At 37.5% G+C, this 24382-nt stretch overlaps 1 protein-coding gene across 4 annotated transcripts in view; it reads right to left on the bottom strand.

Annotated features, from left to right (window-relative positions):
• Positions 1-24382, bottom strand: part of LOC126262268 (uncharacterized) — a 508717-nt gene that overhangs the window by 22136 nt on the left and 462199 nt on the right. For all 4 annotated transcript variants that reach the window (XM_049958775.1, XM_049958774.1, XM_049958773.1 and 1 more), the window contains 5 exons: positions 23800-23969; positions 23451-23632; positions 20761-20872; positions 16061-16240; positions 4055-4153 (listed from right to left, as the gene is read on the bottom strand). In XM_049958775.1, coding sequence (XP_049814732.1) covers positions 4055-4153; positions 16061-16240; positions 20761-20872; positions 23451-23632; positions 23800-23969 — 743 coding nt within the window. The remainder of the gene's footprint in view (positions 1-4054; positions 4154-16060; positions 16241-20760; positions 20873-23450; positions 23633-23799; positions 23970-24382) is intronic.

Here is a 24382-nt window from a genome sequence, read left to right as displayed (position 1 = left end):
TGCCTGAGTGAAATTAAGTGTTTATTTTGACAGCCTTCTTCCTCCAGGGCACCACCAGACCACAACCTTGCCACAGGTCCCGGCTGCCAGCCATCCTGCATTGAAGCCCCACCAACCCCTGGGGTTGGCTTCATTTGACATCAGCAGTGGGACCTTTTACCCCATCACCACATCGTTTGTTGACAGCAGAAGGAGCAACAACACGTACAACTGCCATCTGTGGATGAAGAAGATGACTCAACTTGTGTAGGGTTGTAGTGTCATCAAAAAATGGTTCAAATGGCTCTGAGCACTATGGGACTTAACATCTGTGGTCATTAGTCCCCTAGAACTTAGAACTACTTAAACCTAACTAACCTAAGGACATCACACACATCCATGCCCGAGGCAGGATTCGAACCTGCGACCGTAGCAGTCGCGCGGTTCCGGACAGAGCGCCTAGATGTAGTGTCATCAACATGTGGTGAAGAGAGTGCAGTATTTTTGTTTGACTGTGAGTATCATGGCAAGCCAAGGGAGTCTTTCATCAGGTATGTAATTATATTTATGAGCTCAGTATGTGGCAGGTAAACACAGGCAGATTTCTGTGGATGTGGAAATAAGAATATTCAGTTTTGCACGGGGTGTTATCACAAGCTAGAGGTGTAGCTCACTCACCAGGAGTATACAAGTTGCTAACCACAAGCAATGAATCACAAGGTGAAACTAATGAGTAGCTACTCGGGTAAAGTTCTGAGAAGTAATACGACTGTGTTACTGTTACGTGTTCTCATAATTTGAATTTGTTTTGCTGCATTTATTGAATGGAATTCTCAGGGAACCAGAGTATGAGGATTGTAGTTTGCACTGTTTGGAAAGGCCAAAGGTGTAGAGTAAGGAATATGGCCTGTAGGTAAGCACGTAAAATAGTGAGAAATTTGCAATAATAGTACATTTAAGCATTCTTAGCATTTTTGTGTGTATAGTTTATAAAAAGTAGGCATAAAAAAATGTAAAAGCCAAAATGGATAAGTTATAAGTGGATAATGCAAAGTTGTCTGAGAGACTGGAAGCACTTCAGGAAAGGCAAAAGGAAATGGCTTAATGCAAAACTTTGTAGTTTGCAGAGGAGGTGCAGAGAAGATTCGATGATTCTTCTTGGATTGAAAATCGACATCAGGACATGATAAATAGGAGGATTTTAGAGATGATGGCAAGAATGGAGGGAGAGGAAGCAGAGAGGAGGGAGAAGGAGAAAACTGGAAGGGAGCGGGATAGGTCTGGGGATAGTTTGCCTCTTCGTGCAATACATCCAACATCTGTTAATATAGTTGAAACTGTCACTCTGGTAAAGGGTAAGACAGAATCTGGCGACTAGTGGGACAAGTTGTTGAGTGGGAAGATGAAGCAATTAGGAGGAGTAGTGACATTTTGCAAATTCCTTAGAGTTTACACAATGTACTGAATAATAATATTGTTAAAGTCAAGGAAAATAATATAGAAACAGCGGCTCTGATATCATGTGGAATTGTGGATTCTGGGGTAGAAAGAGTGTGGTCTGTACCAGAGTGAATAAGTGTGTGGATAGCAACATGGGTGATGCAAGTGCATTAGTGTCTATTCCACTGGGGTATAATGAGTGTTGTCCAGAAACTAAGATCGACAGGGATGAGCATGTGCTGATGATTTTCACAAGATGCAGAGTGGAACTGCTGCTGATGTTGTTATTTTAGATGCTGTGAGAAATGCAAAGAAGTTTTTGACAGTTTTGTAGCAGCTGTTGTGGTCCAAATGATACAGACACATACATATATTTCCTCAGAAGCAGAGTGAACACAGAGTAACGGGTGGACTCGCATTCGGGAGGACGATGGTTATATCCTGTGTCCGGCCAACCTGATTTAGGTTTTCCGTGATTTCCCTAAATCGCTCCAGGCAATTGCCGGGATGGTTCGTTTCAAAGGGCATGGCTGACTCCCTTCCCCGTCCTTCCCTAATCTGATGAGACTGATAATCTCACTGTCTGGTCTCCTTCCCCAAACAACCCAACCCCCCCTGAAGCACAACACATTGCCAAATTGCCAACACCATATTCACTTATACACAATGAGCCACACCATGTGCTCATGATAAGACATATTGCCCATAATACCCAGGTGAAAACTAACATTCCTATCTATACATCCTGAGTACACCATCTGAGTTTAGTTGTCTTCTTTCACAAATCACAATAGAATTAAAAATCTGATTAAAGATGCCCTGACTCAACATGATACTCTGGGTAGGGGGAAGAGTCAGTTCACTCACCCCAGTGCATTTAGATGCTGCACACTGTGGATAGGGACATTGTGCTGGATCCAGCTACAGTCATTAATCCCACTTCTGATACCACTTGTAATGGTTGGGAGTGGTTGACCTCTACAGTAGGCTGTGGTACTGAGCTTTTAGTGTCAAGAAGCTCGTAGTCCACCTCCCTGTGTGGGGTAGCAGTGGAGCAATGGGTGCTGATGCATCAACATGAAAACATCATTGTTAGAAAATTCTCGTGTTACTCAATAAACTAGAGCAATGATCGTGATGCTCAGAGAAGCCAGTGTCTCCAAGATGTAAGCCATAGGCAGCCTGGGAAGAACTGCGACCATCGGTAGCTTCATGCAGCTGGTAGACTGGCAAGGATGCTGATCACAACAGCGAGCGGCAAGGAGTTTGTCTGCAATGCAGACTAAAGGCAGCTAGGCTGCATCAGACAATCCGTGCTGAGGCACAGTAAGTCATGTTGTGGACCCAGCAAGGATGAGATGGCTCACAGCAGCATCAGTGTCTGCCCACAAGAACAAAGGCAGGCAACAATGCATTTTCCTGCACAAGTGACGGTGGCTGAGTGGCTGTACAGTCCCATGCTTGAACTGTAAACTCACAGAACAGGAGGCCAGCGACCGCTATCTGCCAGATGCAAGTCTCTAAGACTGTAGCACTTGTCTCAATGCAAACAGCAGGGGTGCAGCTAGCAGCAGCAGAGTTGAGAGGTGGTAACTTGCTAACCCACATAGAGTTGTTGATTATTGTACATCCTTGCCCCCTTCCACAACCCTCCCCCCCTCCCTCTCCCTTTGAGACTGGAAGCTGCAGACCACATTTGACTAAAACAGTTTTGGCTAAAAATGACAATTATTTATACGGTCTTGGTCCATCCTTGTTTCACTGCCGCACTGGTTTCTATCATGTAAGTTGCAGCAAAACTGTGAATCAAATATGAAGCAACCAGGTCACCCATGCCACAGTGGATCTGCCCTTCTGCTGCATCAGTGCTATTATGCCTGTGATGCCTCTGCTTGGTTACCGCCTCGAGGCTTCGGAACCAGTACTTGCCTTATCAGCAGGTAGCTGCTGATATAACTGCATCTTGCCATCTCCAGTCTGACCCAATTCCATAGTCTCTTGCATTAGCTGCAGCAGTGGCATTATTTTACTCAGCTGTGTAAAAAGCAGTGATGGCACTACAGTATCATCAGTTTTATTTCCACCAGTAAAGCCCAATTATATAATAGTTTTTAATGGTGTGATTAAATTCCTAATAAACAAATAAAGAACCTAAAACCCTAAAACTCTTTTTTATTGTGACAGAGATCTGTGAGACGCAATTACATTCTTGTAGTTCAACTGGTTCGATTTGCACAGTATGACCCCTCATTTTTCCACCTTCCACGTAGCAACGCAAAATAATTTTGCTACAATAATCATCTTCAATCAAATATTCTCCCAATTTGTCAATAACTCTCCTTCTCAACTTTTTTCTCACTGTGTGTGTGTCACTATTGAGGTTCAACAACTAGTGAACAAGCAATTATGTGTTGTGAAGTATAGCTAAATATTTCGTTTGGGGGGGGGGGGGGAGGCAGAAAGAAAGAGAGAGAGAGAGAGAGAGAAGATGAAGATTATCCCATTATAATTTTTAAAACTTTTCTTCCATTTAATTTATTTTTAATCTAGAAACTTGTAACTATTTCCAACTTTATTTACTTACTTCCACAAAATCAAGACAAGTTATTACTTGATCTTATTCTAAGAAATATACCTCAAGCATCTCCCTGGTTCTTCGAGCTTCAGCATTGGTCTCTGACTGCTGTTTCACTTGCTCTTGATATTGTCGGCAGTTAATTCCATCATGAATTGCCTGGAAATTTTTAGAGAAAAACATTGTTATTATAGTAGGAATTTTTAATTACCCATCAACAGATTACAAATTATCTTGCTTATTAAAAAATGTATTGAATCCTCAATTTTTAGGTTGAGAAGGTATGCCACAAATCATACTGAGTATGAAAAAATAACCGTTAAAGACAGAGCTGTCTCACAACAGCCTAATGGTGTCATTTTTATTCATAACATGCATAAACAACTTTATCTTTGTGTCTCATCAATAAATTAAATATATTGTTTTATAGACTTAATGTTTCATACAATCCATCCAGAAATGAAGGTAAGGAAGACAAACAGTTATCTTCAAAGCATTCAAAAGTGGTTTTTAGTTTTTTAGCTTTTTTATGTAAAAACTGACGTAAGAGACTGTGCTGCTTACTTTCTTATGATAAATATGACTTGTGTATTTTGTCTTGTAATTTACACACTTCCACTCATTGAGTATCTGGTATTTGGCGGTTGAAGTCCAAATCACGAGGAAAAAGATATGACTAACTCATTATAGACCATAATCTGAAAGATACGGGTAAGATTTCCCGGGAAACTTGCATTTTAAGATATGAAAAGCTAAAGGCTGGCTGAATAAAAACAAATTCAGAAAAAATATACTCTAGGGCATGAGACAGAATTTTCCTTTTGGCAAAAAGCTCACACGATTAATAGTATTTTGGTGTGGGTATCTGCGGCTCAGTATCTCCTCTGTATGGTGAGTAGCGGTGTATCCTTTTTATAATACTGTCATTAAACTACTAACAGCATTATATTCTGATTCTGTGGATGGTGACCACTGAAACTGTCTGCACTTATTTTGTGGTTTTACATATACTATTATGTGTGAAGCCTGTGTGTGTGAAAGCTGCAGTGAGAAAGTAATGCTAGGTCTTCTGGTTACTTATATGTACAAGAGGAAGAGGAGGAGGAGGAGGAGGAGGAAAAGAAGAAAAAGAAATAATGCCCACATTTCATTCCAGCATGCTGATTTGGCTTCAGAGAAAGTAAAAGTAAACATTTCCTTAGATCTCCAAAAAATGAAATTTTTAACATGGGTAAGAGCAATGCCATGAAAAGAACTGAGATTTCGCTCACAATTGTTTTGTCTATGATTCACATGTTAAAGAGAAACTTAAAAAGTAAATTTGTTTGTTACTGTTGGTAAACACATTGAAATCTGAAGAGGAAGATTGTCTCTGAAGGAAGGAGCTGTTCATAATTTATTTCCCAGTTTACCAAAATAACTATCCAAAAACATCATTCTAGAGAAAATCATAAGTAAGACAACAACATAAGAAAAGCTGTGGCAGAGAAGAAAAAAAACCAGAAGAAGTTGTAATGTCTATTTCTGTGCAACAAATTGTACAGAATGAATCACTATGACACTAAACAATAGTTTCATTTAAAAAATAAATTATAAGAAACTAAACCTTGTGTCATTATGAAACAAACAGAGAAAATCCTAAACTGAAATTTACTGTGAAAGCAACGTGCAGACAAAGTGGAAGATGGCTCTGCCCAAATCTCTTAGATTATCATAAACTCAGTAAGAAACAGAAAATCATAATTGAGACAATGTTAAAAAATGAAAATTGAAAAATTTGTTCTGGATAGCATGCGCTTGCAACTTCCTTCAAATATGGAACCCTAGAGTTTAGTAAAGTATCTAAGTGGCTGATTGGAATTAAAATATATTCTGTGGAAGCACCTGAGAACTACCAGAATGAGATTTTCATTCTGCAGCGTAGTGTGCGCTTATATGAAACTTCCTGGCAGATTAAAACTGTGTGCCCGACCAAGACTCGAACTCGGGACCTTTGCCTTTCGCAGGCAAGTGCTCTACCATCTGAGCTACCGAAGCACGACTCACGCCCGGTACTTACAGCTTTACTTCTGCCAGCACTTGCCCGCGAAAGGCAAAGGTCCCGAGTTCGTGTCTCGGTCGGGCACACAGTTTTAATCTGCCAGGAAGTTTCACCTGAGAACCATTTTGGCAACAAGCAGATCAAAACAAATGCTTAGGCCTGCAGATTTCTTTATGAACTTAAGCTTCAACAAGGAGTGTAATTAAGTAACACTTAGTTAATTTGGGGAAACAGACTCCAGATGATTGTAATAATGAAGTTCTGAATCTTACTCTAATGTTTGTTCCTCTCCCACATAACTGGATTCAACTTTTTGCTCTGAATGCAAGTTCCAGTGTAATTAATAATGACATCTTCTCACAAATACTGATTCAAGTGATATTCCTGCAGGATGAAGCTGGAACAAGAACTACTTGAGCCACTTCAGATGTTAATCAATTGAATGAAAATTGTGTTGAAATTAGTGATATAAAAGAAAGTTACCTGCTGTACACTGAATGTAAATGACAAAACAAACATGTTCAGGTGCCATTCGTGTCATGTATAAGGAATAATTTTCACGATAAAATTGATGTGCTTTGTCATTTACATTCAGTGTAGAGCAGGTAACTTTGTCTTTTATATCACTAATTTCAACACAATTTTCATTCAGTTGATTAACATCAACTATAATTTTTACTAACAAGTTTGTCAACAGGATTAATTCCAAGCAACTGCTTAATTAAAAGTTGGCTTTAACTAATGTCCACTCCACTTGGATCCATAGCCAATGACATAAATTCTTCAGGGAAATAAAAGCTGTAGGATTCAAAGGGAAAAAAGTAAATGGCAACATACATAAGGATTGTTACTTTAAACTGCGTGCAACCACAGCCAAAGTTCCACATTTTGAAAGAAATAGCCCATACTGGCTGTTGAAATACTTTCTACTGAAAGTCATAACCAGTTTTGTGCCACTCTCAGACGCATCCTCGGGTGACAAATAATCTTTTTAACAAGTCAACCACCTTCCTGCTTCTTGCACAGTTTTTCTACCCCTTCATTTTAAATGACTACTACTTAATACAAGCAGTATTCAATGAACTGTGGATGAAGCCCGACCAACAGGGAATTACATGCATTGAGCGAAAATAATAGTGCACTGAGAATGGCTACCTTCTGGCCGAAATCTAGAACTGCACAATAAAAAAAATTTAAAAAGGGTGACTGATCACTGTAATCTATAATTTACAAGTCAATATAACAGTCACTGAGTGCAACAGTCTTCTGAATAGTAGGTAACCTGATGCTTCTAAAATTTATTTTTAGTTATTTATTTATCCATCCATAGATAATAAATGTTGTATGAATATTGTCTGCTCCTCTCCCTCCCCCCCTTCCTTGTGAACAATGGACCCTGCTGTTGGTGGGGAGGCTTGTCTGCCTCAGTTATATAGATAGTTGTACTGTACGTTCAACCACAATAGAGGAGTATCTGTTGAGAGGCCAGAGAAATATATGGCTTCTGAAGAGGGGCAGCAGCCTTTTCAGTAGTTGCAGTTGCAGTCTGGATGACTGACTGACCTGGCCTTGTAACATCAACCAAAATGGCCTCGGCTGTGCTGGTACTGTGAATGGCTGAAAGCAAGGAGGAAACTACAGCTATAATTTTTCCCAAGGGCATACAGCTCTACTGTATGGTTAAATGTTAATGACGACATCCTCTTGAGTAAAATACTCTGGAGGTAAAATAGTTCCCCATTTGGATCTCCGGGCGGGGACTACTCAGGGGGAGGTTGTTATCAGGAGAAACAAAACTGGCATTACATGGATAAGAGCATGGAATGTCGGCTCCCTGAATCAGGCAGGTAGATTAGAAAATACAAAAATGGAAATGGATAGGTTCAAGCTAGATATAATGGGAATTAGTGAAGTTCAGTGGCAGGAGGAACAGGGCTTCTGGTCACATGAAAACAGAATTATAAATGCAAAATCAAGTAGGGGTAATGCGCGAGTGGGTTTAATAATGAATAAAAAAGTAAGAATGCAGATAAGCTACTATGAACAGCATAGTGAATGCATTATTGTAGCCAAGATAGGCTTGAAGTTCACACCCACCACAGTAGTAAAAGTTTATACGCCAACTAGCTCCACAGATGAGGAGGAGGTAGAGGAAATATTTGTGAGATGAAAGAAATTATTCAAACAGTTAAGGGAGACAAAAATTTAATAGTCATGGGGCACTGGAATTTGAAAACAGGAAAAGCAAGAGAAGGAAAAGTAGTAAGTGAATATGGACTGGGAGGAAGGAATGAAACAGGAAGCCGCCGGGTAAAATTTTACACAGAGCATAATTTAATCATAGCTAACACTTGGTTTAAGAAGCATAAAAGAAGGTTTTTTTACATAGAAGAGACCTAGAGACACTGTAAGGTTTCAGATTGATTATATTGTGGCAAGGAGGAGTTTTCAGAATCAGGTTTTAAATTGTAAGGTATTTCCAGGGGCAGGGAGCATTAGAGAACAACTGACAAGAACAGGGAAAAGGAATACAGTATAGGAAGAATGGGTAGGTTTGAGAGACAAATTGGTAAAGGTAGCATAGGATCAAGTAGGTAAAGAGATGAGCACTAGTAGAAATTCTTGGGTATCAGAAGAGATACTTAATTTAACTGATGAATGGTGAAAATATAAAAATCCAATAAATGAAGCAAGCAAAAGGGAATACAAATGTCTCAAAAATGAAATTGACAGGAGGTGCAAAATTGCTAAGCAGGAATGGCTAGAGGAAAAATGTTAAGGATGTAGAAGCATATATCACTAGGGATAAAATAGATGCTGACTACAGGAAAATTAAAGCGGCCTTTGGAGAAAAGAGAACCACCTATATGAATATCAAGAGCTCAGATGGAAAACCAGTCCTAAGCAAAGAAGGGAAAGCACAAAGGTAGAAGGAGTATATAGAGTATCTATACAAGGTAGATATACTTGAGTGCAATATTATGGAAATGGAAGAGGACGTAGATGAAGATGAGAAGGGAGATATAACACTCGTGAAGCATTTGGCAAGGCATTGAAACACTTAAGTCAAAACAAGGTCCCAGGAGTAGACAAAATTCTGTTAGAGCTACTGATAGCCTTGGGGGAGCCAGCCATGACAAAACTCTTCCACCTGGCGAGAAGGATGTATGAAACATGTGAAATAACTGCAGATTTCAAGAATAATATAGTAATTCCAATTCCAAAGAAAGCAGGTGCTGTAAGATGTGAAAATTACCGAACTATCAGTTTAATAAATCAAGGCTGCAAAATACTAACATGGTTCCTTTACAGAAGAACAGAAAAACTGGTAGAAGCCGACTCTGGGAAGATCAGTTTGGATTTCAGAGAAATGTAGGATCACGTGAAGCAATACTGGCCAAACGACTTCTCACAGAAGACAGATTAAGGAACAGCAAACCTAAGTTTATAGAATTTGTAGACTTAGAGAAACCTTTTGACAATGTTGACTGAAAAACACTTTTTCAAATTCTAAAGGTTGCAGGGATAAATACAGGGAGTGAAAAGCTATTCACAATTTGTACAGAAACCGGATGGCTGTTATAAGAGTCAAGGGGCATGAAAGGGAAGCAGTGGTTGGGAAGGGAATGAGACAGGGTTGTAGCCTATCCCCAATGTTATTCATCTGTATATTGAACAAACAGTAAAGGAAACAAAAGAAAAATTTGGAGTAGGAATTAAAGTCCAGGGAGAAGAAATAAAAACTTTGAGGTTTGCCGATGACATTGTAATTCTGTCAGACACACCAGAGGATTTGGAAGAGCAGTTGAGCGGAATGGACAGTGTCTTGAAAAGAGGATATAAGATGAACATCAACAAAAGCAAAACAAGGATAATGGAATGTAGTTGAATTAAATCGAGTGATGCTGGGGGAATTAGATTAGGAAATGAGACACTTAAAGTAGTAGATGAGTTTTTCTATTTGGCAAGCAAAATAGCTGATGATGGTCAAAGTAGATAAGATATAAAATGCACACTGGCAATGGCAAGAAAAGCTTTGGACGATAAACAGTTTAGACCAAAAGAGAATAGAAGTATTTGAAATGTGGTGCAACAGAAGTATACTGAAAATTAGGTGGGTAGATCATGTAACTAATGAGGAAGTACTGAACAGAATTGGGGAGAAGAGAAATTTGGGTACAACCTGACAAGAAGAAGGGATTGGTTGGTAGGACACATTCTTAGGCATCAAGGGATCACCAATTTAGTACTGGAGGAAAGAATTGGGGAGGGGGGGGGGGGGGAGAGGAGATCATATAGGGATACCAAGAGATAAATACAGTAAGCAGATTCGGAAGGATGTTGTTTGCAGTAGTTACTTGGAGATGAAGAGGCTTGCACAGGATAGAGTAGCATAGAGAGCTGCATCAAACCAGTCTTTGGACTGAAGATCACAACAGCAACATTGTCTGTCCAAATGCACATGTGAATTTTATGTGGAATCGTTACAGGGAAATGGAACATACAACTACATGTATGCATAAGCTTACCTGGATGGTGGCACAAAAAATTGACTTGAAGCTAAATACACATACCGGACAGTTTATATTTACATGGGGATGTATAGAAGGTGATGTAACAGTAATATACATGGGCTTGCAATGCTCAATGGGACTTAAGAAACTAAAACAAGTGTACTCCTAATACAACTGACTAACAATGAAATTTACCTCAGTATATAAAACGAGATTAAGAATAGGTAAAAATAAATTTAATGTGTTATTTGATGATTAGTGAAAATGTGTTCTTATTTATTTGGGAAGGAATTTTGGAGAGCAATTGTATATTTGTCTTTAAGTACTCATCAACAGAGTGAAAGGTGTTTGTGACAGGTTGCACTTTCACTTGCTTCTTGAACGACAGCCTTTCACTATTTCTTATGGTCACAGGAAGTTTATTTTACAGCTGAGAGCCTATATTCCTGACACCAGCTTGACACCTACTTAGTCTCTGGGGCAGCAGATGAATGTTCAAATTTGTTCTTGTATTGTGCTCATGTTCATTCCTATTTCTTGTGAAGGGGTACATGTTTTTCTTTAAAAAAAATGAAACTGTTTCCATTATATAAATACAGGATACTGGTAAAATTTTCAAGTCTTTGAAAATTGGCTTTGCTGATAATCTAGGATGTTCTTGCTTCATTATCTTTCATAGCCTTTTCTGCATTATAAAGATTTTTTTGTGTAATGACCCCCAGAAGGGGATGCTGTGTGCTAAAATGGAATGAACTATGCCAAAGTACACTGTTTTTAGTGTATCTATGTTGCGTGTTTGGCTGAGGATTCTAAACGCATAGCAGAGGCTGCTCAGCTTATTCACTGCTTTTTTCACTGTGCACATCCCACTCCAAAGTGTTATCTATCCATATTTCCAAAAAATTTGTAGCTTTTACTTGCTCGATTTCATGTCCTATTAGTATTGGTGTCATTTGAATAGGATGGTTTTTGATGGATAGAAGAGCATGTGGACTGCATTCAGCAACAGTTTATTTCTGAGAAGCCAGGACAGCAGCCTACCCATTGTATTTGATATTTGGTCACTCATTTGTTGCACTGATGTGCTACTGAGCAACAGATTTGTGTTGTTGTTGTTGTTGTTGTTGTGGTCTTCAGTCCAGAGACTGGTTTGATGCAGCTCTCCATGCTACTCTATCCTGTGCAAGCTTCTTCATCTCCCAGTACCTACTGCAACATACATGCTTCTTAATCTGCTTAGTGTATTCACCTCTTGGTCTCCCTCTACGATTTTTACCCTCCATGCTGCCTGACAATACATCGGGGATAGCCTTTCACTCCCTGTATTTTACCCCTGCCACCTTCAGGATTTCAAAGAGAGTATTCCAGTCGACATTGTCAAAAGCTTTCTCTAAGTCTACAAATGCTAGAAATGTGTATTTGCCTTTCCTTAACCTATCTTCTAAGATAAGTCGTAGGGTCAGTATTGCTTCACGTGTTCCAACATTTCTATGAAATCCAAATTGATCTTCCCCAACGTCGACATCTACCAGTTTTTCCATTTGTCTGTAAAGAATTCGTGTTGGTATTTTGCAGCCGTGACTTATTAAACTGAATGTTTGGTAATTTTCACATCTGTCAACACCTACTTTCTTTGGGATTGGGATTATTATATTCTTCTTGAAGTCTGAGGGTATTTTGTCTGTGTCATACATCTTGCTCGCCAGATGGTAGAGTTTTGTCAGGGGTGGCTCTCCCAAGGCTATCAGTAGTTCTAATGGAATGTCTACTCCCGGGGCCTTGTTTCGACTTAGATCTTTCAGTGCTCTGTCAAACTCTACACACAGTATCGTATCTCCCATTTCATCTTCACCTACATGCTCTTCCATTTCCATAATATTGTCCTCAAGTACATTGCCCAGACTGTTGCCCCTGCAACTACTGAAAAGGCTGCTGCCCCTCTTCAGGAACCACACGTTTGTCTGGCCTCTCAACAGATACCCCTCCATTGTGGTTGCACCTACGGTACTGCTATCTGCATCACTGAGTGGCATGAGTGGGACAGTGCACAAATGGTTTAATTCGTACCTAACTGGAAGAGTGCAGAAAGTTGAAATAAGTAGTTCTCGTAACATGCAAAGATCAACACATTCCTCAAACTGGGGAACTATCAAGAATGGGGTTCCACAAGGGTCAGTCTTGGGTCCTTTGTTGTTCTTATTATATATTAATGACTTGCCATTCTATATTCATGAAGAGGCAAAGTTAGTTCTCTTTGCTGATGATACAAGTATAGTAATCACACCTGACAAACAAGAATTAACTGATGAAATTGTCAATACTGTCTTTCAGAAAATTACTAAGTGGTTCCTTGTAAACGGACTCTCACTGAATTTTGATAAGACACAGTACATACAGTTCCGTACAGTGAATGGTATGACACCATTAATAAATATAGACCTTAATCAGAAGCATATAGCTAAGGTAGAATATTCCAAATTTTTAGGTGTGTCCATTGATGAGAGATTAAATTGGAAGAAACACATTGATGATCTGCTGAAACGTTTGAGTTCAGCTACTTATGCAATAAGGGTCATTGCAAATTTTGGTGATAAACATCTTAGTAAATTAGCTTACTACGCCTATTTTCACTCATTGCTTTCATATGGCATCATATTTTGGGGTAATTCATCACTGAGGAATAAAGTATTTATTGCACAAAAGCGTGTAATCAGAATAATAGCTGGAGTCCACCCAAGATCATCCTGCAGACATTTATTTAAGGATCTAGGGATATTCACAGTAGCTTCTCAGTATATATACTCTCTTATGAAATTTGTTATTAACAACCAAACCCAATTCAAAAGTAATAGCAGTGTGCATAACTACAATACTAGGAGAAAGGATGATCTTCACTATTCAAGATTAAATCTAACTTTGGCACAGAAAGGGGTGAATTATACTGGCACTAAAGTCTTTGGTCACTTACCAAATAGTATCAAAAGTCTGACAGATAACCAACAAGTATTTAAGAAGAAATTAAAAGAATTTCTGAATGACAACTCCTTCTACTCCATAGAGGAATTTTTAGATATAAATTAAGAAAAAAAAAGAAAAAATATTAAAAAAATAAAAATAAAAAATAAAGAAAAACAAAAAACACAAAAAAATAAAGTTGTTATATTAACTTAAGTATGTTGTTAAATTAACCTAATTATGTCATGTATTGGAAAATTCGACTCGTTCCACATCATTACGAAATATCGTATTCATGATCCATGGAACTAGTATTAATCTAATCTAATCTAATCTGAGGCACGCAAGCCTCCCCAGCAATGGCAAGGTCCATGATTCATTGGGGTTGGGGGAGGGACAGATTTGTATCATCAGCAAACAGTACAGGAGAAGTCTTAGGAAGGTTTAGGGGAAGATCATTAATGAAAAGCAGAAAAAGAAAGGGACGCAGAACAGAGCCTTGTGCCACACCACAAGTAATCAGGGCTTTGTTAGAGCACGTTCTTTCTTTGCTAGAGACTTAAACTACTTGCAATCTATTTCATAAGTGCGCCTCAAACCAATGATTACATACACCACGGATGCCACATGTGTCTAATTTCTGAAGAAATATCTGCTGATTAATCAAATCAAATGTTCTGGTTAGGTCAATGAACAATCCAGAGGAGAATTCTCTGTAGTTGAAAGAAGATGTTTGATCACAGAGAGCAAAAAGAGCATCATTGATAGATCTGTGCTTGCAAAACCCATATTGATGTTCAGAAAATATGTTTTCTTTATTCAGGAATTCTAACACATGACTGCACATGACATTTTCAATTACCTTTGATCCTGCTGGTAGGAGGGATATTGGCTAGCAATTATTTACATCATGTGGGTCACCCATTTTGAAAACTGGGATGACTTTTGAGATTTTGAAGAGTTCCAGAAAGAAGGACTTGTTTAATGAACCGTTTATTACACAGGAGTCCAGCAATTTCTGTGTCAATATTTTTATTAAATGATTAGGCTATTTACAAGTTGTGTAGAAACAAGACTACAGTATGGGGAAAAAGACATTTATGGCACAACTTGAATGAAAGAAGGGATCAACTGATAAAGACACAACTGAGACATGAAGGAATCATCAGTTTGATAATGGAGTGAAGTGTGGTAGGGTAAAAATTGAAGAGGGAGACCAAGGGATGAATACAGTAAGCAGATTCAGATGGAAGCAGCTTGCTGTAGCTATTCAAAGGTGAAAAGGCTGGCATAGGATAGAGTAGCTTGGAGAGCTGCATCAAACCAGGCTTTGGACTGAAGACCGCAACATCAGGATTCACTAATTTTGACTCAGTTTCAACAAAACCAGTAAAAATGGAAAAACGAAGAAGGAATACATGTTGCAGGAACACTGGTGAACCACCTTCATTTTATTCCATGAAGTTTTGGGATTGCAGCAGGATAATGTCGGCTTCTTGCCACCATTCTTTCAGCAGTCTTCAGGAGAAAATGGCTGAAAGGTTATTAGTCAAAATATCGTGGCAAGAAGTCAACGTTGTCTGACTCCAATCCCGAAACTTCATGGAATTCTCTTTATGCCGGGAAACTTTCAAGAATCACATTCATTTTGCTGATGACATGTATTGTTTGCCCGTAGTGCAGATAAATTTCAGCAACTCTGAAAACCTATTATACCGAGACTACATATAATATTCATTGAACATATTGAAAAGATAATAGTACCAATTAATAATGGAAGCATAGCATTACTTGTAACTGTTGAGCTTTTGTATTTAGTGCAGTTGAGGTTGAATTGGCAAGCAAACAAATGAAAATAAGAGTAAAAATAGCACGAAGTGCTTTTCATAAACTAAATACGGTAAAACTAATCTTTCAAAGAGACTGCAAATAAAAAGTTTACGGTTAGTGTGTTAAAGTTATGACTTATGAGTGCCAGGGAAGGACCATTAGCATGAAAATTTCAGTGAGCAGTGGAGAAATTCATGTTGGCAATTACTAGAAGAAAAAAGGAAACAAACAAATGGATTAGGAAACAGGCTGAGGTGACTGTAACTAATTTGAAATGGATGCAAGTGGACCATATCAAGCAAATATATGTTAGATGGACTAAAGAAGATCTTTGCATGAATTCACAGTTACACATCCCTTACTCTGCCAGTGGACAAGAGGTCCACTATCAACAACAGTACATGGAGGATGGATATTATCATCCTCATCCTCATGCTCATCATCAGTTCTCTGATACTGACAGCATCTGTAACATGACACCATTCCCTCTTAAGCAGTTTCTTCTCTTTGGCCAGACAGAAGAACATAGTTCAAAAAGCTAGTGGCCTGTCTTTTTTTTCATATCTGTCTGTTTTTAAGATGTAAGTTTTTAATTAATAAAAACTTAATTTTTTTATGGGGATCTCTTTTGAGAGATTATGATTGTTGACAACAAGCTTAAATATAACCTTGTGGGAAAGATAAAAGAATCCATATGTTTTTGTGACAATTACTATTTCAATTTACCTGGCATGTGAGGCAGTTGGTTACACAACACACTGGACAGCGGAACTCGTTAACATTGTCTTCAAAAATACACCATCCTTTGCAGTCAGGTGTTTTACAGTGAAATGCATTTCCTATTTTATTTTCTGCTTGTGCTACAGATTTGGCCAAATGCTGTTCATACATATCGGCAGGCACAAGCTGCAAACAAAAGAATGTGTAATTTATTATTTTTATACATGTATTATTTATTTAAGATAACAACAGTAGTTTTTTATGGTGGACCAACAGCCAAAACAGAGGCTGTTCTTTGTATAACATGGCATCATGGAAATCACTTAAGCTCAAGAATAGACACGCATTCAATGAAACGTTTACTTTGTCTAAAACGCGACTATTCTCTAGAAAGTAATAAATACCTCTACTGAAAAATAATTTTTCTGACCTTATTTATAGTTAGGTACACTGAATCTCTCAACACTTGTTTTGTTTGGTATGTATGTTTGGTTATGCTTCCTGCACATCTGTTTCATTCAGTGGTTGACACCATATTAGTTTTGGTACATTGTATCTAAGGGAAAATTCACCTGAAAAAACTATAAAAATACAAAGAGACAGAAGGACTGGTAAATACTTACTTTCAGGAGGCAAAAACTCTAAGTACCACTTATAGATATTTAAGCAGCCCATTTTCAATGCAATTTTGAAGCTAATTTGGATCGCTTGATAACTGTTATGTCATCAGGTAGGGCCCATGTATTTAATTTCACCTTATGAGCTCTGCAATGTGATTATCAACAACTTCACATCAAAGTGCTCACTAATATTATGTCCATCCATTGGTAGGAACATGTATTATCAGTCTGTTTAATTTCAGTTAGTACTGTACATTTACAAATAGTTGGATGACAAAAAAAGCATCAAATATATTCTAGTTTATAGTTTTAGAAACCTGTAACAGCTCTGTCGATTATCAGCTTTCTATACTATTGTTTAACATAATGACATCTAATTACTTCATAATTACTGTAATTCACCATACAAAACAAATTGAGAATGTAAACAAAGTGCTTATTTAGCTTACTGAATTATATACTGAAATTTTGTCTACACTAACAGGAACAGGAAACAAGGTAGGCATACTTAGGATAATGTAGTTTCAGTGCAATTAACAAAAGTGTAGTCAGCATTGTTTATTTGAATCATTTCACTTATTTTCCATGAAAATGAAAGATATGTGTACTGTTTCATGTGTTTCAATTGTGACCACTGAATAATAACATTTTCTCTAATTTTGACTGATTTTGGCAATTTTAACTATCAAAATTATTATACATAAAAATGTTCTGACTGTCAGTGAATGTATATAAGCCAGCAAGAAATCGTGCAAGGGGGCCAGTACAATGTGAGATTTTGAGCTGCACTGTGTGAAAAGTCAAGAAATAAACAACATCCAGAGTTAAAAATCTAAGTACACCAGAATCACTTTCTGGCCTCTCATGTTATTAGAGATGCATGTGTTCTATGGCCTGCCATCACTTAGAAAATTTATGTGAAGAATCGACTGCAGTGGACCAATAAAGTGAAGTTTATGCCAACATTGCTTTTTTATTAACAATGTGAGTTACATCCGTCCAACTTCAAGAACTTTTATTTCTGCTACCTTCTTCAAGATTAATATTCATACAGACTTTTATTTTGATTTATTTATTTTTCAACAATTATTGTCCCCAGCAAGGTGGTTACACCACAATATATATAAATGTAGCAAAAGCTGTCCTAACTTTGGAGTTGTTACACCACTATTAACTATTTGTCCATGGCTAATATACTCCATTTAATACAATTTCCCACAACTGTTCTGCTACTAGAAGCTGTGGTGCTTTTGCTTGCTGTTGGCTGATACACTTCATATGATGCAATGCCCCATAATTTGGAGGAGCAACTAGTGGCACAACTAATTGCCTCTGCTAATAGTCTCTCTAGTTCTTTACTTGTTTAGGAATGGAAGGTGAAGCTTTGACAATGCCAGCCTCTTGTGCCAGTGAGATGTCAGAAAAATCATCGAACAAACGTCAGCCAAAGACGCCCAGACAGAAGCCGACGCCCAGACAGGAGCCCACAGGCAGTTTGTCGAAGAGGGATGTGATGGAGAAAGTTATAGAGGAGGAGCTGATCATTCAGACCCCTTGTTGAGATGAACCCACCTGTTGTTAGGATATGGAGAGACAAACAGACATCTGAGAGAGCATGAGATCAAAGGTAGTACATAACTAAACACTGTGTCAGCTTCAGGTCAGAGATGATAGAAGGACAAAGTGAAATGTATGGACGGCTAAGTAAATTAATAAAGAAATATTACCAAAAGGACTGGTAGCTTTTATTTCAGGCTTACTAGCTACAGTTTTTTATTCCTGGACAATATCAAACCAATTGCAACTTCACTGGGGCGCAGTAACAATAACGAGAAATTAATCCCCTGTAAGCATCAATTCATTGTTAAATAACACCAAACAGTGAGTACAAGACCTTCCTTAGATTTGAATATGGCTCATCAACAAATTACTAGAAATTGAAATGAAGGGAGCTGATGATGCAAGAAATACGAAATTGGAAAATGCAACATACATTCTAGTGGATGCTGGGTTCTGTGACATTTTTTAATTTGTTGAATCTGAGGATGTTAATTTATACATAATCCTTTATGATTAAAGTTGTGTACATAATTTTTTTAGTATAATTCAAATGAAGATCAAAAGCCAATTAGCATTCACATAACAACTAAGAAACTCAGTTAAGTTTTCTTAGTTTCAGGAGTAACCACTGAAACGCTTTGTTTTGAAATGCAAATTAAATAGTTCAAACTGGCATATAAGTCACTGGTTTCCAGCTAGCAGAATGTTTTTATTGCCAGCCTCACAGCTGCAGTGTCCCAAGCAGAAACTCTACAGTCTTGCTGAACCTCATCAAATTTGCAAACAGAATGTCACCATTACTTTATCATACCTTTGTTATTTAGATTCTTTTTTTACCAATAGTTACCTTTGTATTTTCTTTTTCTGACACCTTTGCATCACAATAAAAGTAGCACAAACTTCTGAGCAAAGAAAGGAGTGCATAGCAGTGTGCTTGAGCAATGAGCCAACATGTAGACAGGAGATTGTGGATTTGTATGTATGTACGCTCTTTAACTAATTTTTATGCATGTGCTTCTGTTCCCATGGATCTGTGATTGTGTGTGAGAAAAGAGGCATCTTGTGGACATATCTTAAGTCCGGAATTGGTGCATGTCAATATGTTTCTAACTGTTACCACCTGAGGTCAAGCAGCTCTCTGGCCACACAAAACCTTAGCAAAACCTACATCACTGACAAAAAGATCAAAACAAAAAGAAAACCCAAGTTCTCCACTGCCTGCCTGTTTGAAAACTTGGTCATGTGACCCACTGCCTCATACAATACAGCAACTTACTAGTTGAGCACAGCTTATTAAGTAAGGCATATTATAACATGTTAGCAGCCTCATATCTCATTATTCAGTTTCAAATGTAACAAAATAACTGGCTTTATTCAATTCTATACACCACAAACAGAATTGGAGGTAACCTAGTCAACTTGACAACCTTATTCACCTTCGCGTTGCAGTCCTGTGCTAGTCAAATGATGACCTTGAATACATTAAATTACCAGCCTCATTGATTAAACAAATGGATTGTAGGATAATGGAACACACTCTCATTCTGGCAATAATCACTCGTGTACGTGTGGAGAAATATTTGTTTTGGCACCCTTGTCCAGATTATTAGTTTAATAATAATAGAAACAAGGTTGTTTTCCAGCTGTCATCAAGATATATGTAACTGTGTGGGACACATGGTATACATTGTGTATCTGTATCATTTTTTACTGACTTAACAAACAATTTTAGCATAAATGTTAATAACTTTGTTAATAATAATTTTATATGCATCTAATAGTTTTAGTGAGCTTGTCTCACTACTGTGAATTCAATGCTATCTTAAGATTTTTTGTATCATGTCTTGGAGCAGGTTTAGTTTTTTCAGTAAATATTCAAGTTTCAATTTTAACATTTTGCCTCACTTCCTTAAGCATCAAGTGGCAGCATGCACTCCCTTTACCACTTCCACATTTCCATGTCACTGACCCGCTGTAACCTGCCAAGTGGCCCCATGTCTGTTCACAGCTAGCTGCAATAACCTGGGTGCTTTGCCCATCATCATGTTTGTCTTATCTGGCCCACCTTCTTCTCATCAACTATCCAGGGACACAACATTCAAATAAGTGCTCTGCTTTTTATATACAGTGTTTAGTGGACTCGCTGCTTGTTATGTAACATACTTATCAATGTACTAGCTTTGACCTACTACTTTCTTTAATGCTCTTGCTTCAACTTTGTCATTCCTGATTTTTACAAGAGTTGGGTCTCTCTCAGTCTGGGGTCTGAATGACCAGTGCCTCCTTTCTAATCATCCCCAATCTATCTCTCTTAGCTTCCTCAACAAACAGTTATGGAACGTAGGATAGTGTTTCTACTTTTGTAAGTATTTACCAAAAGTATATATATAGTCTTGGGGCCATCAGTTTTAGTTTTGGTCATTGTGGCCAACAGTTAGATAGAGCAATCATATTCTCATCAGAAGTGGCAAAGAGGCAAGACTCTGAAAACTGAAGACAAAACAATATTGTACAAAATTTACTTACTGCTTTAATTTCTCTTTCTTGAAGAACACAGTCACAAGCATAGTCTGCATCCCTATAAGGACACTTAACTTCTGCCTCCTCACTAAACTGTACAGTATTCCTTAGGCACTGTCTGCAACAAAACACAGCATAAATGCAACATGAGCCATCGATGATGTATTCACAACTTTGGTAAGACAGTAATGAAAAATGAGTTCACCTATGAATTTATACACCACCAACAGAGCAGTTCAATACAGAGCCTCATTCACTTACTGCTGTAAGATTATTTAGTGCACTTAAAAAAATAATCTCATGATGATTACTTAATGACAATTTGTAAAGATCATAAACTGAGACTATAGTTGAATTTTGATCCTCATTTTTATTGTGATTCTGTTATTTCTGTTCAATCATTCATGGTGGGAGGTAAATGATAGCAGAATTAATGCTGTTGTCATATATCAAACACCACAATTATGTTCAAACAACAGTTATTTGGTCTAGTCTTACAGCAACTGCATTAATTGGTCACATGGCCAGGCACTCTCTATTTCTACTTTGCCAGTTACCTGCATTCCACAGAATTCATTTTATGAGCTTTGAATTACATATGAATTCTGTCTACATAATGAAACTTAATTCACAGTGTTACAAATGTGTTATTCCACACAAAGTGGGACAGCAGATTGTATCCTCATTGTTTAAACTGTTCTGAATGGCATTGCCTTTTATGGCCTCATTTTCAATTCTGTGCAGAAAATGTTTAGGTCATAAGAAGACAGAAGTTGAGTATTACCAAAAAATAATGTACTGCAATGAATTGCAACAATTAGATTATTATTAAATTATTCTTCTACGCTTATCGATGATATGATAGTGACATAAAACAATGCTGACTCAAGACAAAGCAATGTCAATTTCTGTGACCCCTACATGTAACTCATTGATATCTTACTATAAAAACACGTACTTTCTCATTTTATGGTCTTGATGGTTCACTTGCCTTGTCTAGTTATTTAATGAATTAGTCTTAGCAACATAAGAATTGGCATGTGGCTAACACAAATCCAAGGTAACCAATTACTTTAAATTTCCTGACACATTAAAACTTTCTGCAGGGATTCCAAATTCAAGTCTTGTCTCTCATGAGAAACTCTCTTTATCAATTGAGCCGCCTGAATATGTTCTATTACCAAACTCAAAGCTTTAATGTGAAATCCCTCATGTCTTCCCTAGCTCTACACAGAAGATCTTCTTCAGACTTTGCTGGATTCTGGGAGAAAGGACACGGCAGAAAATGGCTTTCCTCAACATGCTTCAAATAATTTCCATAATGAAGCTTTGTCTCTGCAGTGGTATGTGCATTTTAATGATGTTTCGGATGACTTATTTGGTAATAAAACTTAGATTACAGTGTGCACGCATGCACGCACGCACACACACACACACACACACACACACACACACACACACACACACACACTGTTACAGAATGATAGATTATTTCTGGGAATTCATTTCCATGCTCGAACTTCACCAACACAAAACAATTTTCCTCTAAAATTATCTTGTCAGTGGCTATTCTCAACCATTCATGATTAAAAGAAAGGTGACAAAATACTGCATTTTAGGTGCTAGTTTGGTGTCACAATTACAGCTGACATTGAGAATGACAACTATCAATATTTCAAATGGTGGTTGCATTGTTATTGTTGTGATCACCTCATGTTTTACTGTTGTTACTAGTGATACAAAATATATAAATATAGATGGGAGTTTTTCTGGGACACATTGTGGACTACCTTGACCAGGATATTGCTGTTACTGAGCAGGAAAAATGCACATAAAATTGTTTAATCACACTGCATACATTTGAAAGATAGGGGGAAGCATCAAATTTGACAGCCAGAGTGCAGCCTCTGGCCAAGCTGCCATCTGAATAATGTTGTGCAACCATATTAATCATCCAAGCAATGCACAGCCTTATTTCCATTACTTTGTTAGTGAAACATATTTTGTATTAACAGTAAAATATAGAGAAGTCATTGTCTGCATGTATTAACATGAATAATTGTTAAGATGTTGTAAATGGGTTTAGTATTGTCACCAAATTGAAAAAAATAGTGTTAATCAAAGTTAAATGAGAACATATAACACAAAAGAAACCAACAGTTCATTAGTGGACATTTATTGAACAAAAAAAATCTATTTCAGGCAAATAGTCCAAAGTAAATACAACAAATGAAAAATTAGCCTGTTTTAAATCTTCTCCAGAGATTAGTTTGCTTTGATACGTGACATCTCTGTTCACTTCAGCTGTCCATCATGAAATGAAGCTTCAGTAATAGTATAATAATAGAAATTTCAGGTTGGAGACAATATAAAAGGAAATGGGTACAAGCAACTAGTTGTATGCAGACGAATGGTGCCTAAAGTGTTAGTGATTACCTCATCTTTATATAAATGAGTGTGGATCACTGAGTATTGTTCCGTTTTCATTTTTTGTTTGAATTTTTAATAATGCATTTTTATGAAATGGTTTTGTTGTTTGAAAACATATTGTTATTTTTTGCATTTGCAGTGCTTGCATTCCACTCATATCAAATAAATTAGTGCACCCATTTATGTGTTTAGCGATAAGTTGTAAAACACATTCCACACAGTCAAGAGAGTTTGCAAACTTAAAGATATTGTTAAAAACAATGCACCTGCAGAATACATGAAGGCATTCTCGAAGAATTACTCCATCACCAGCATTATATGTTACAAGACAGACAGAACAGTCAAAAGCTTCAGTGTTGGGAACCAGATCTGTGTTATCCAGATTTAAGAGTTCCTGATAATGATGATTTTGTTTTTGCTTCTCAACGTCTTTCTCTTTTGCTGCTGCCTGCAAATAGTGAAATATGATGATGCAATGATTTTATGAAAAACTGTTATGCATGGCAGTACTGTAGATTTATCACAAAGATAATTTTTAATATCAATTATTTCAAATAAGGAAATACACATTCATCAAAACATATTTAACTTCCATAATAAGAACTGCATAGTAACCTGCTGCATTTCCTCATCCAGTTTTTGCTCACGTCTCATTCTTTGGAATTCCTGTTCATTTGCTCGATATTCTACAGGGACCACATATCGTACAGGTCTTTCGGTTGTACAAGCAGCGCATCCTGGTCTTGTAGGAGAATTGATTAGTGTGCAAACTGGACATTTCCATCCTGGCATGAAGAAGAAGAAGTGTAAGTTCACTAGACAATGGCTTCCACTATCTGCTAATGTTAGCTGCAACACTTATTACTAATAGCTGAATATTTTTCCAAGCTGACAGTGTAAAGCTAACAAAGAACACAACAATAGCTTCATTGGGTCATGTTTATGGATGAACAGCAGGACAGTATAAATGATGCTGGAATGGAGGCCAGAAAGTGATTTGTTAATGTAAAATATAGATTACTTCATGAATGTTAGAAAATGTAGACAAATTGTCCATGACAAAGCATAATACGGTTGGTCAAACCAAGATTCATTCAGAGTTGGATCCCATAAGAAGAATAATTTACAATTGCAGCTAAAAAAGGATTAATATAATCATTGATTCATTAACATATCTTCTGTACATTCCACAATTAAA

Source organism: Schistocerca nitens, chromosome 6, assembly GCF_023898315.1.
Source record: "Schistocerca nitens isolate TAMUIC-IGC-003100 chromosome 6, iqSchNite1.1, whole genome shotgun sequence".
Taxonomy (NCBI): domain Eukaryota; kingdom Metazoa; phylum Arthropoda; class Insecta; order Orthoptera; family Acrididae; genus Schistocerca; species Schistocerca nitens.
Note: the sequence above shows the minus strand (reverse complement) of the source record. Positions and strands in the feature narration are given on the sequence as shown.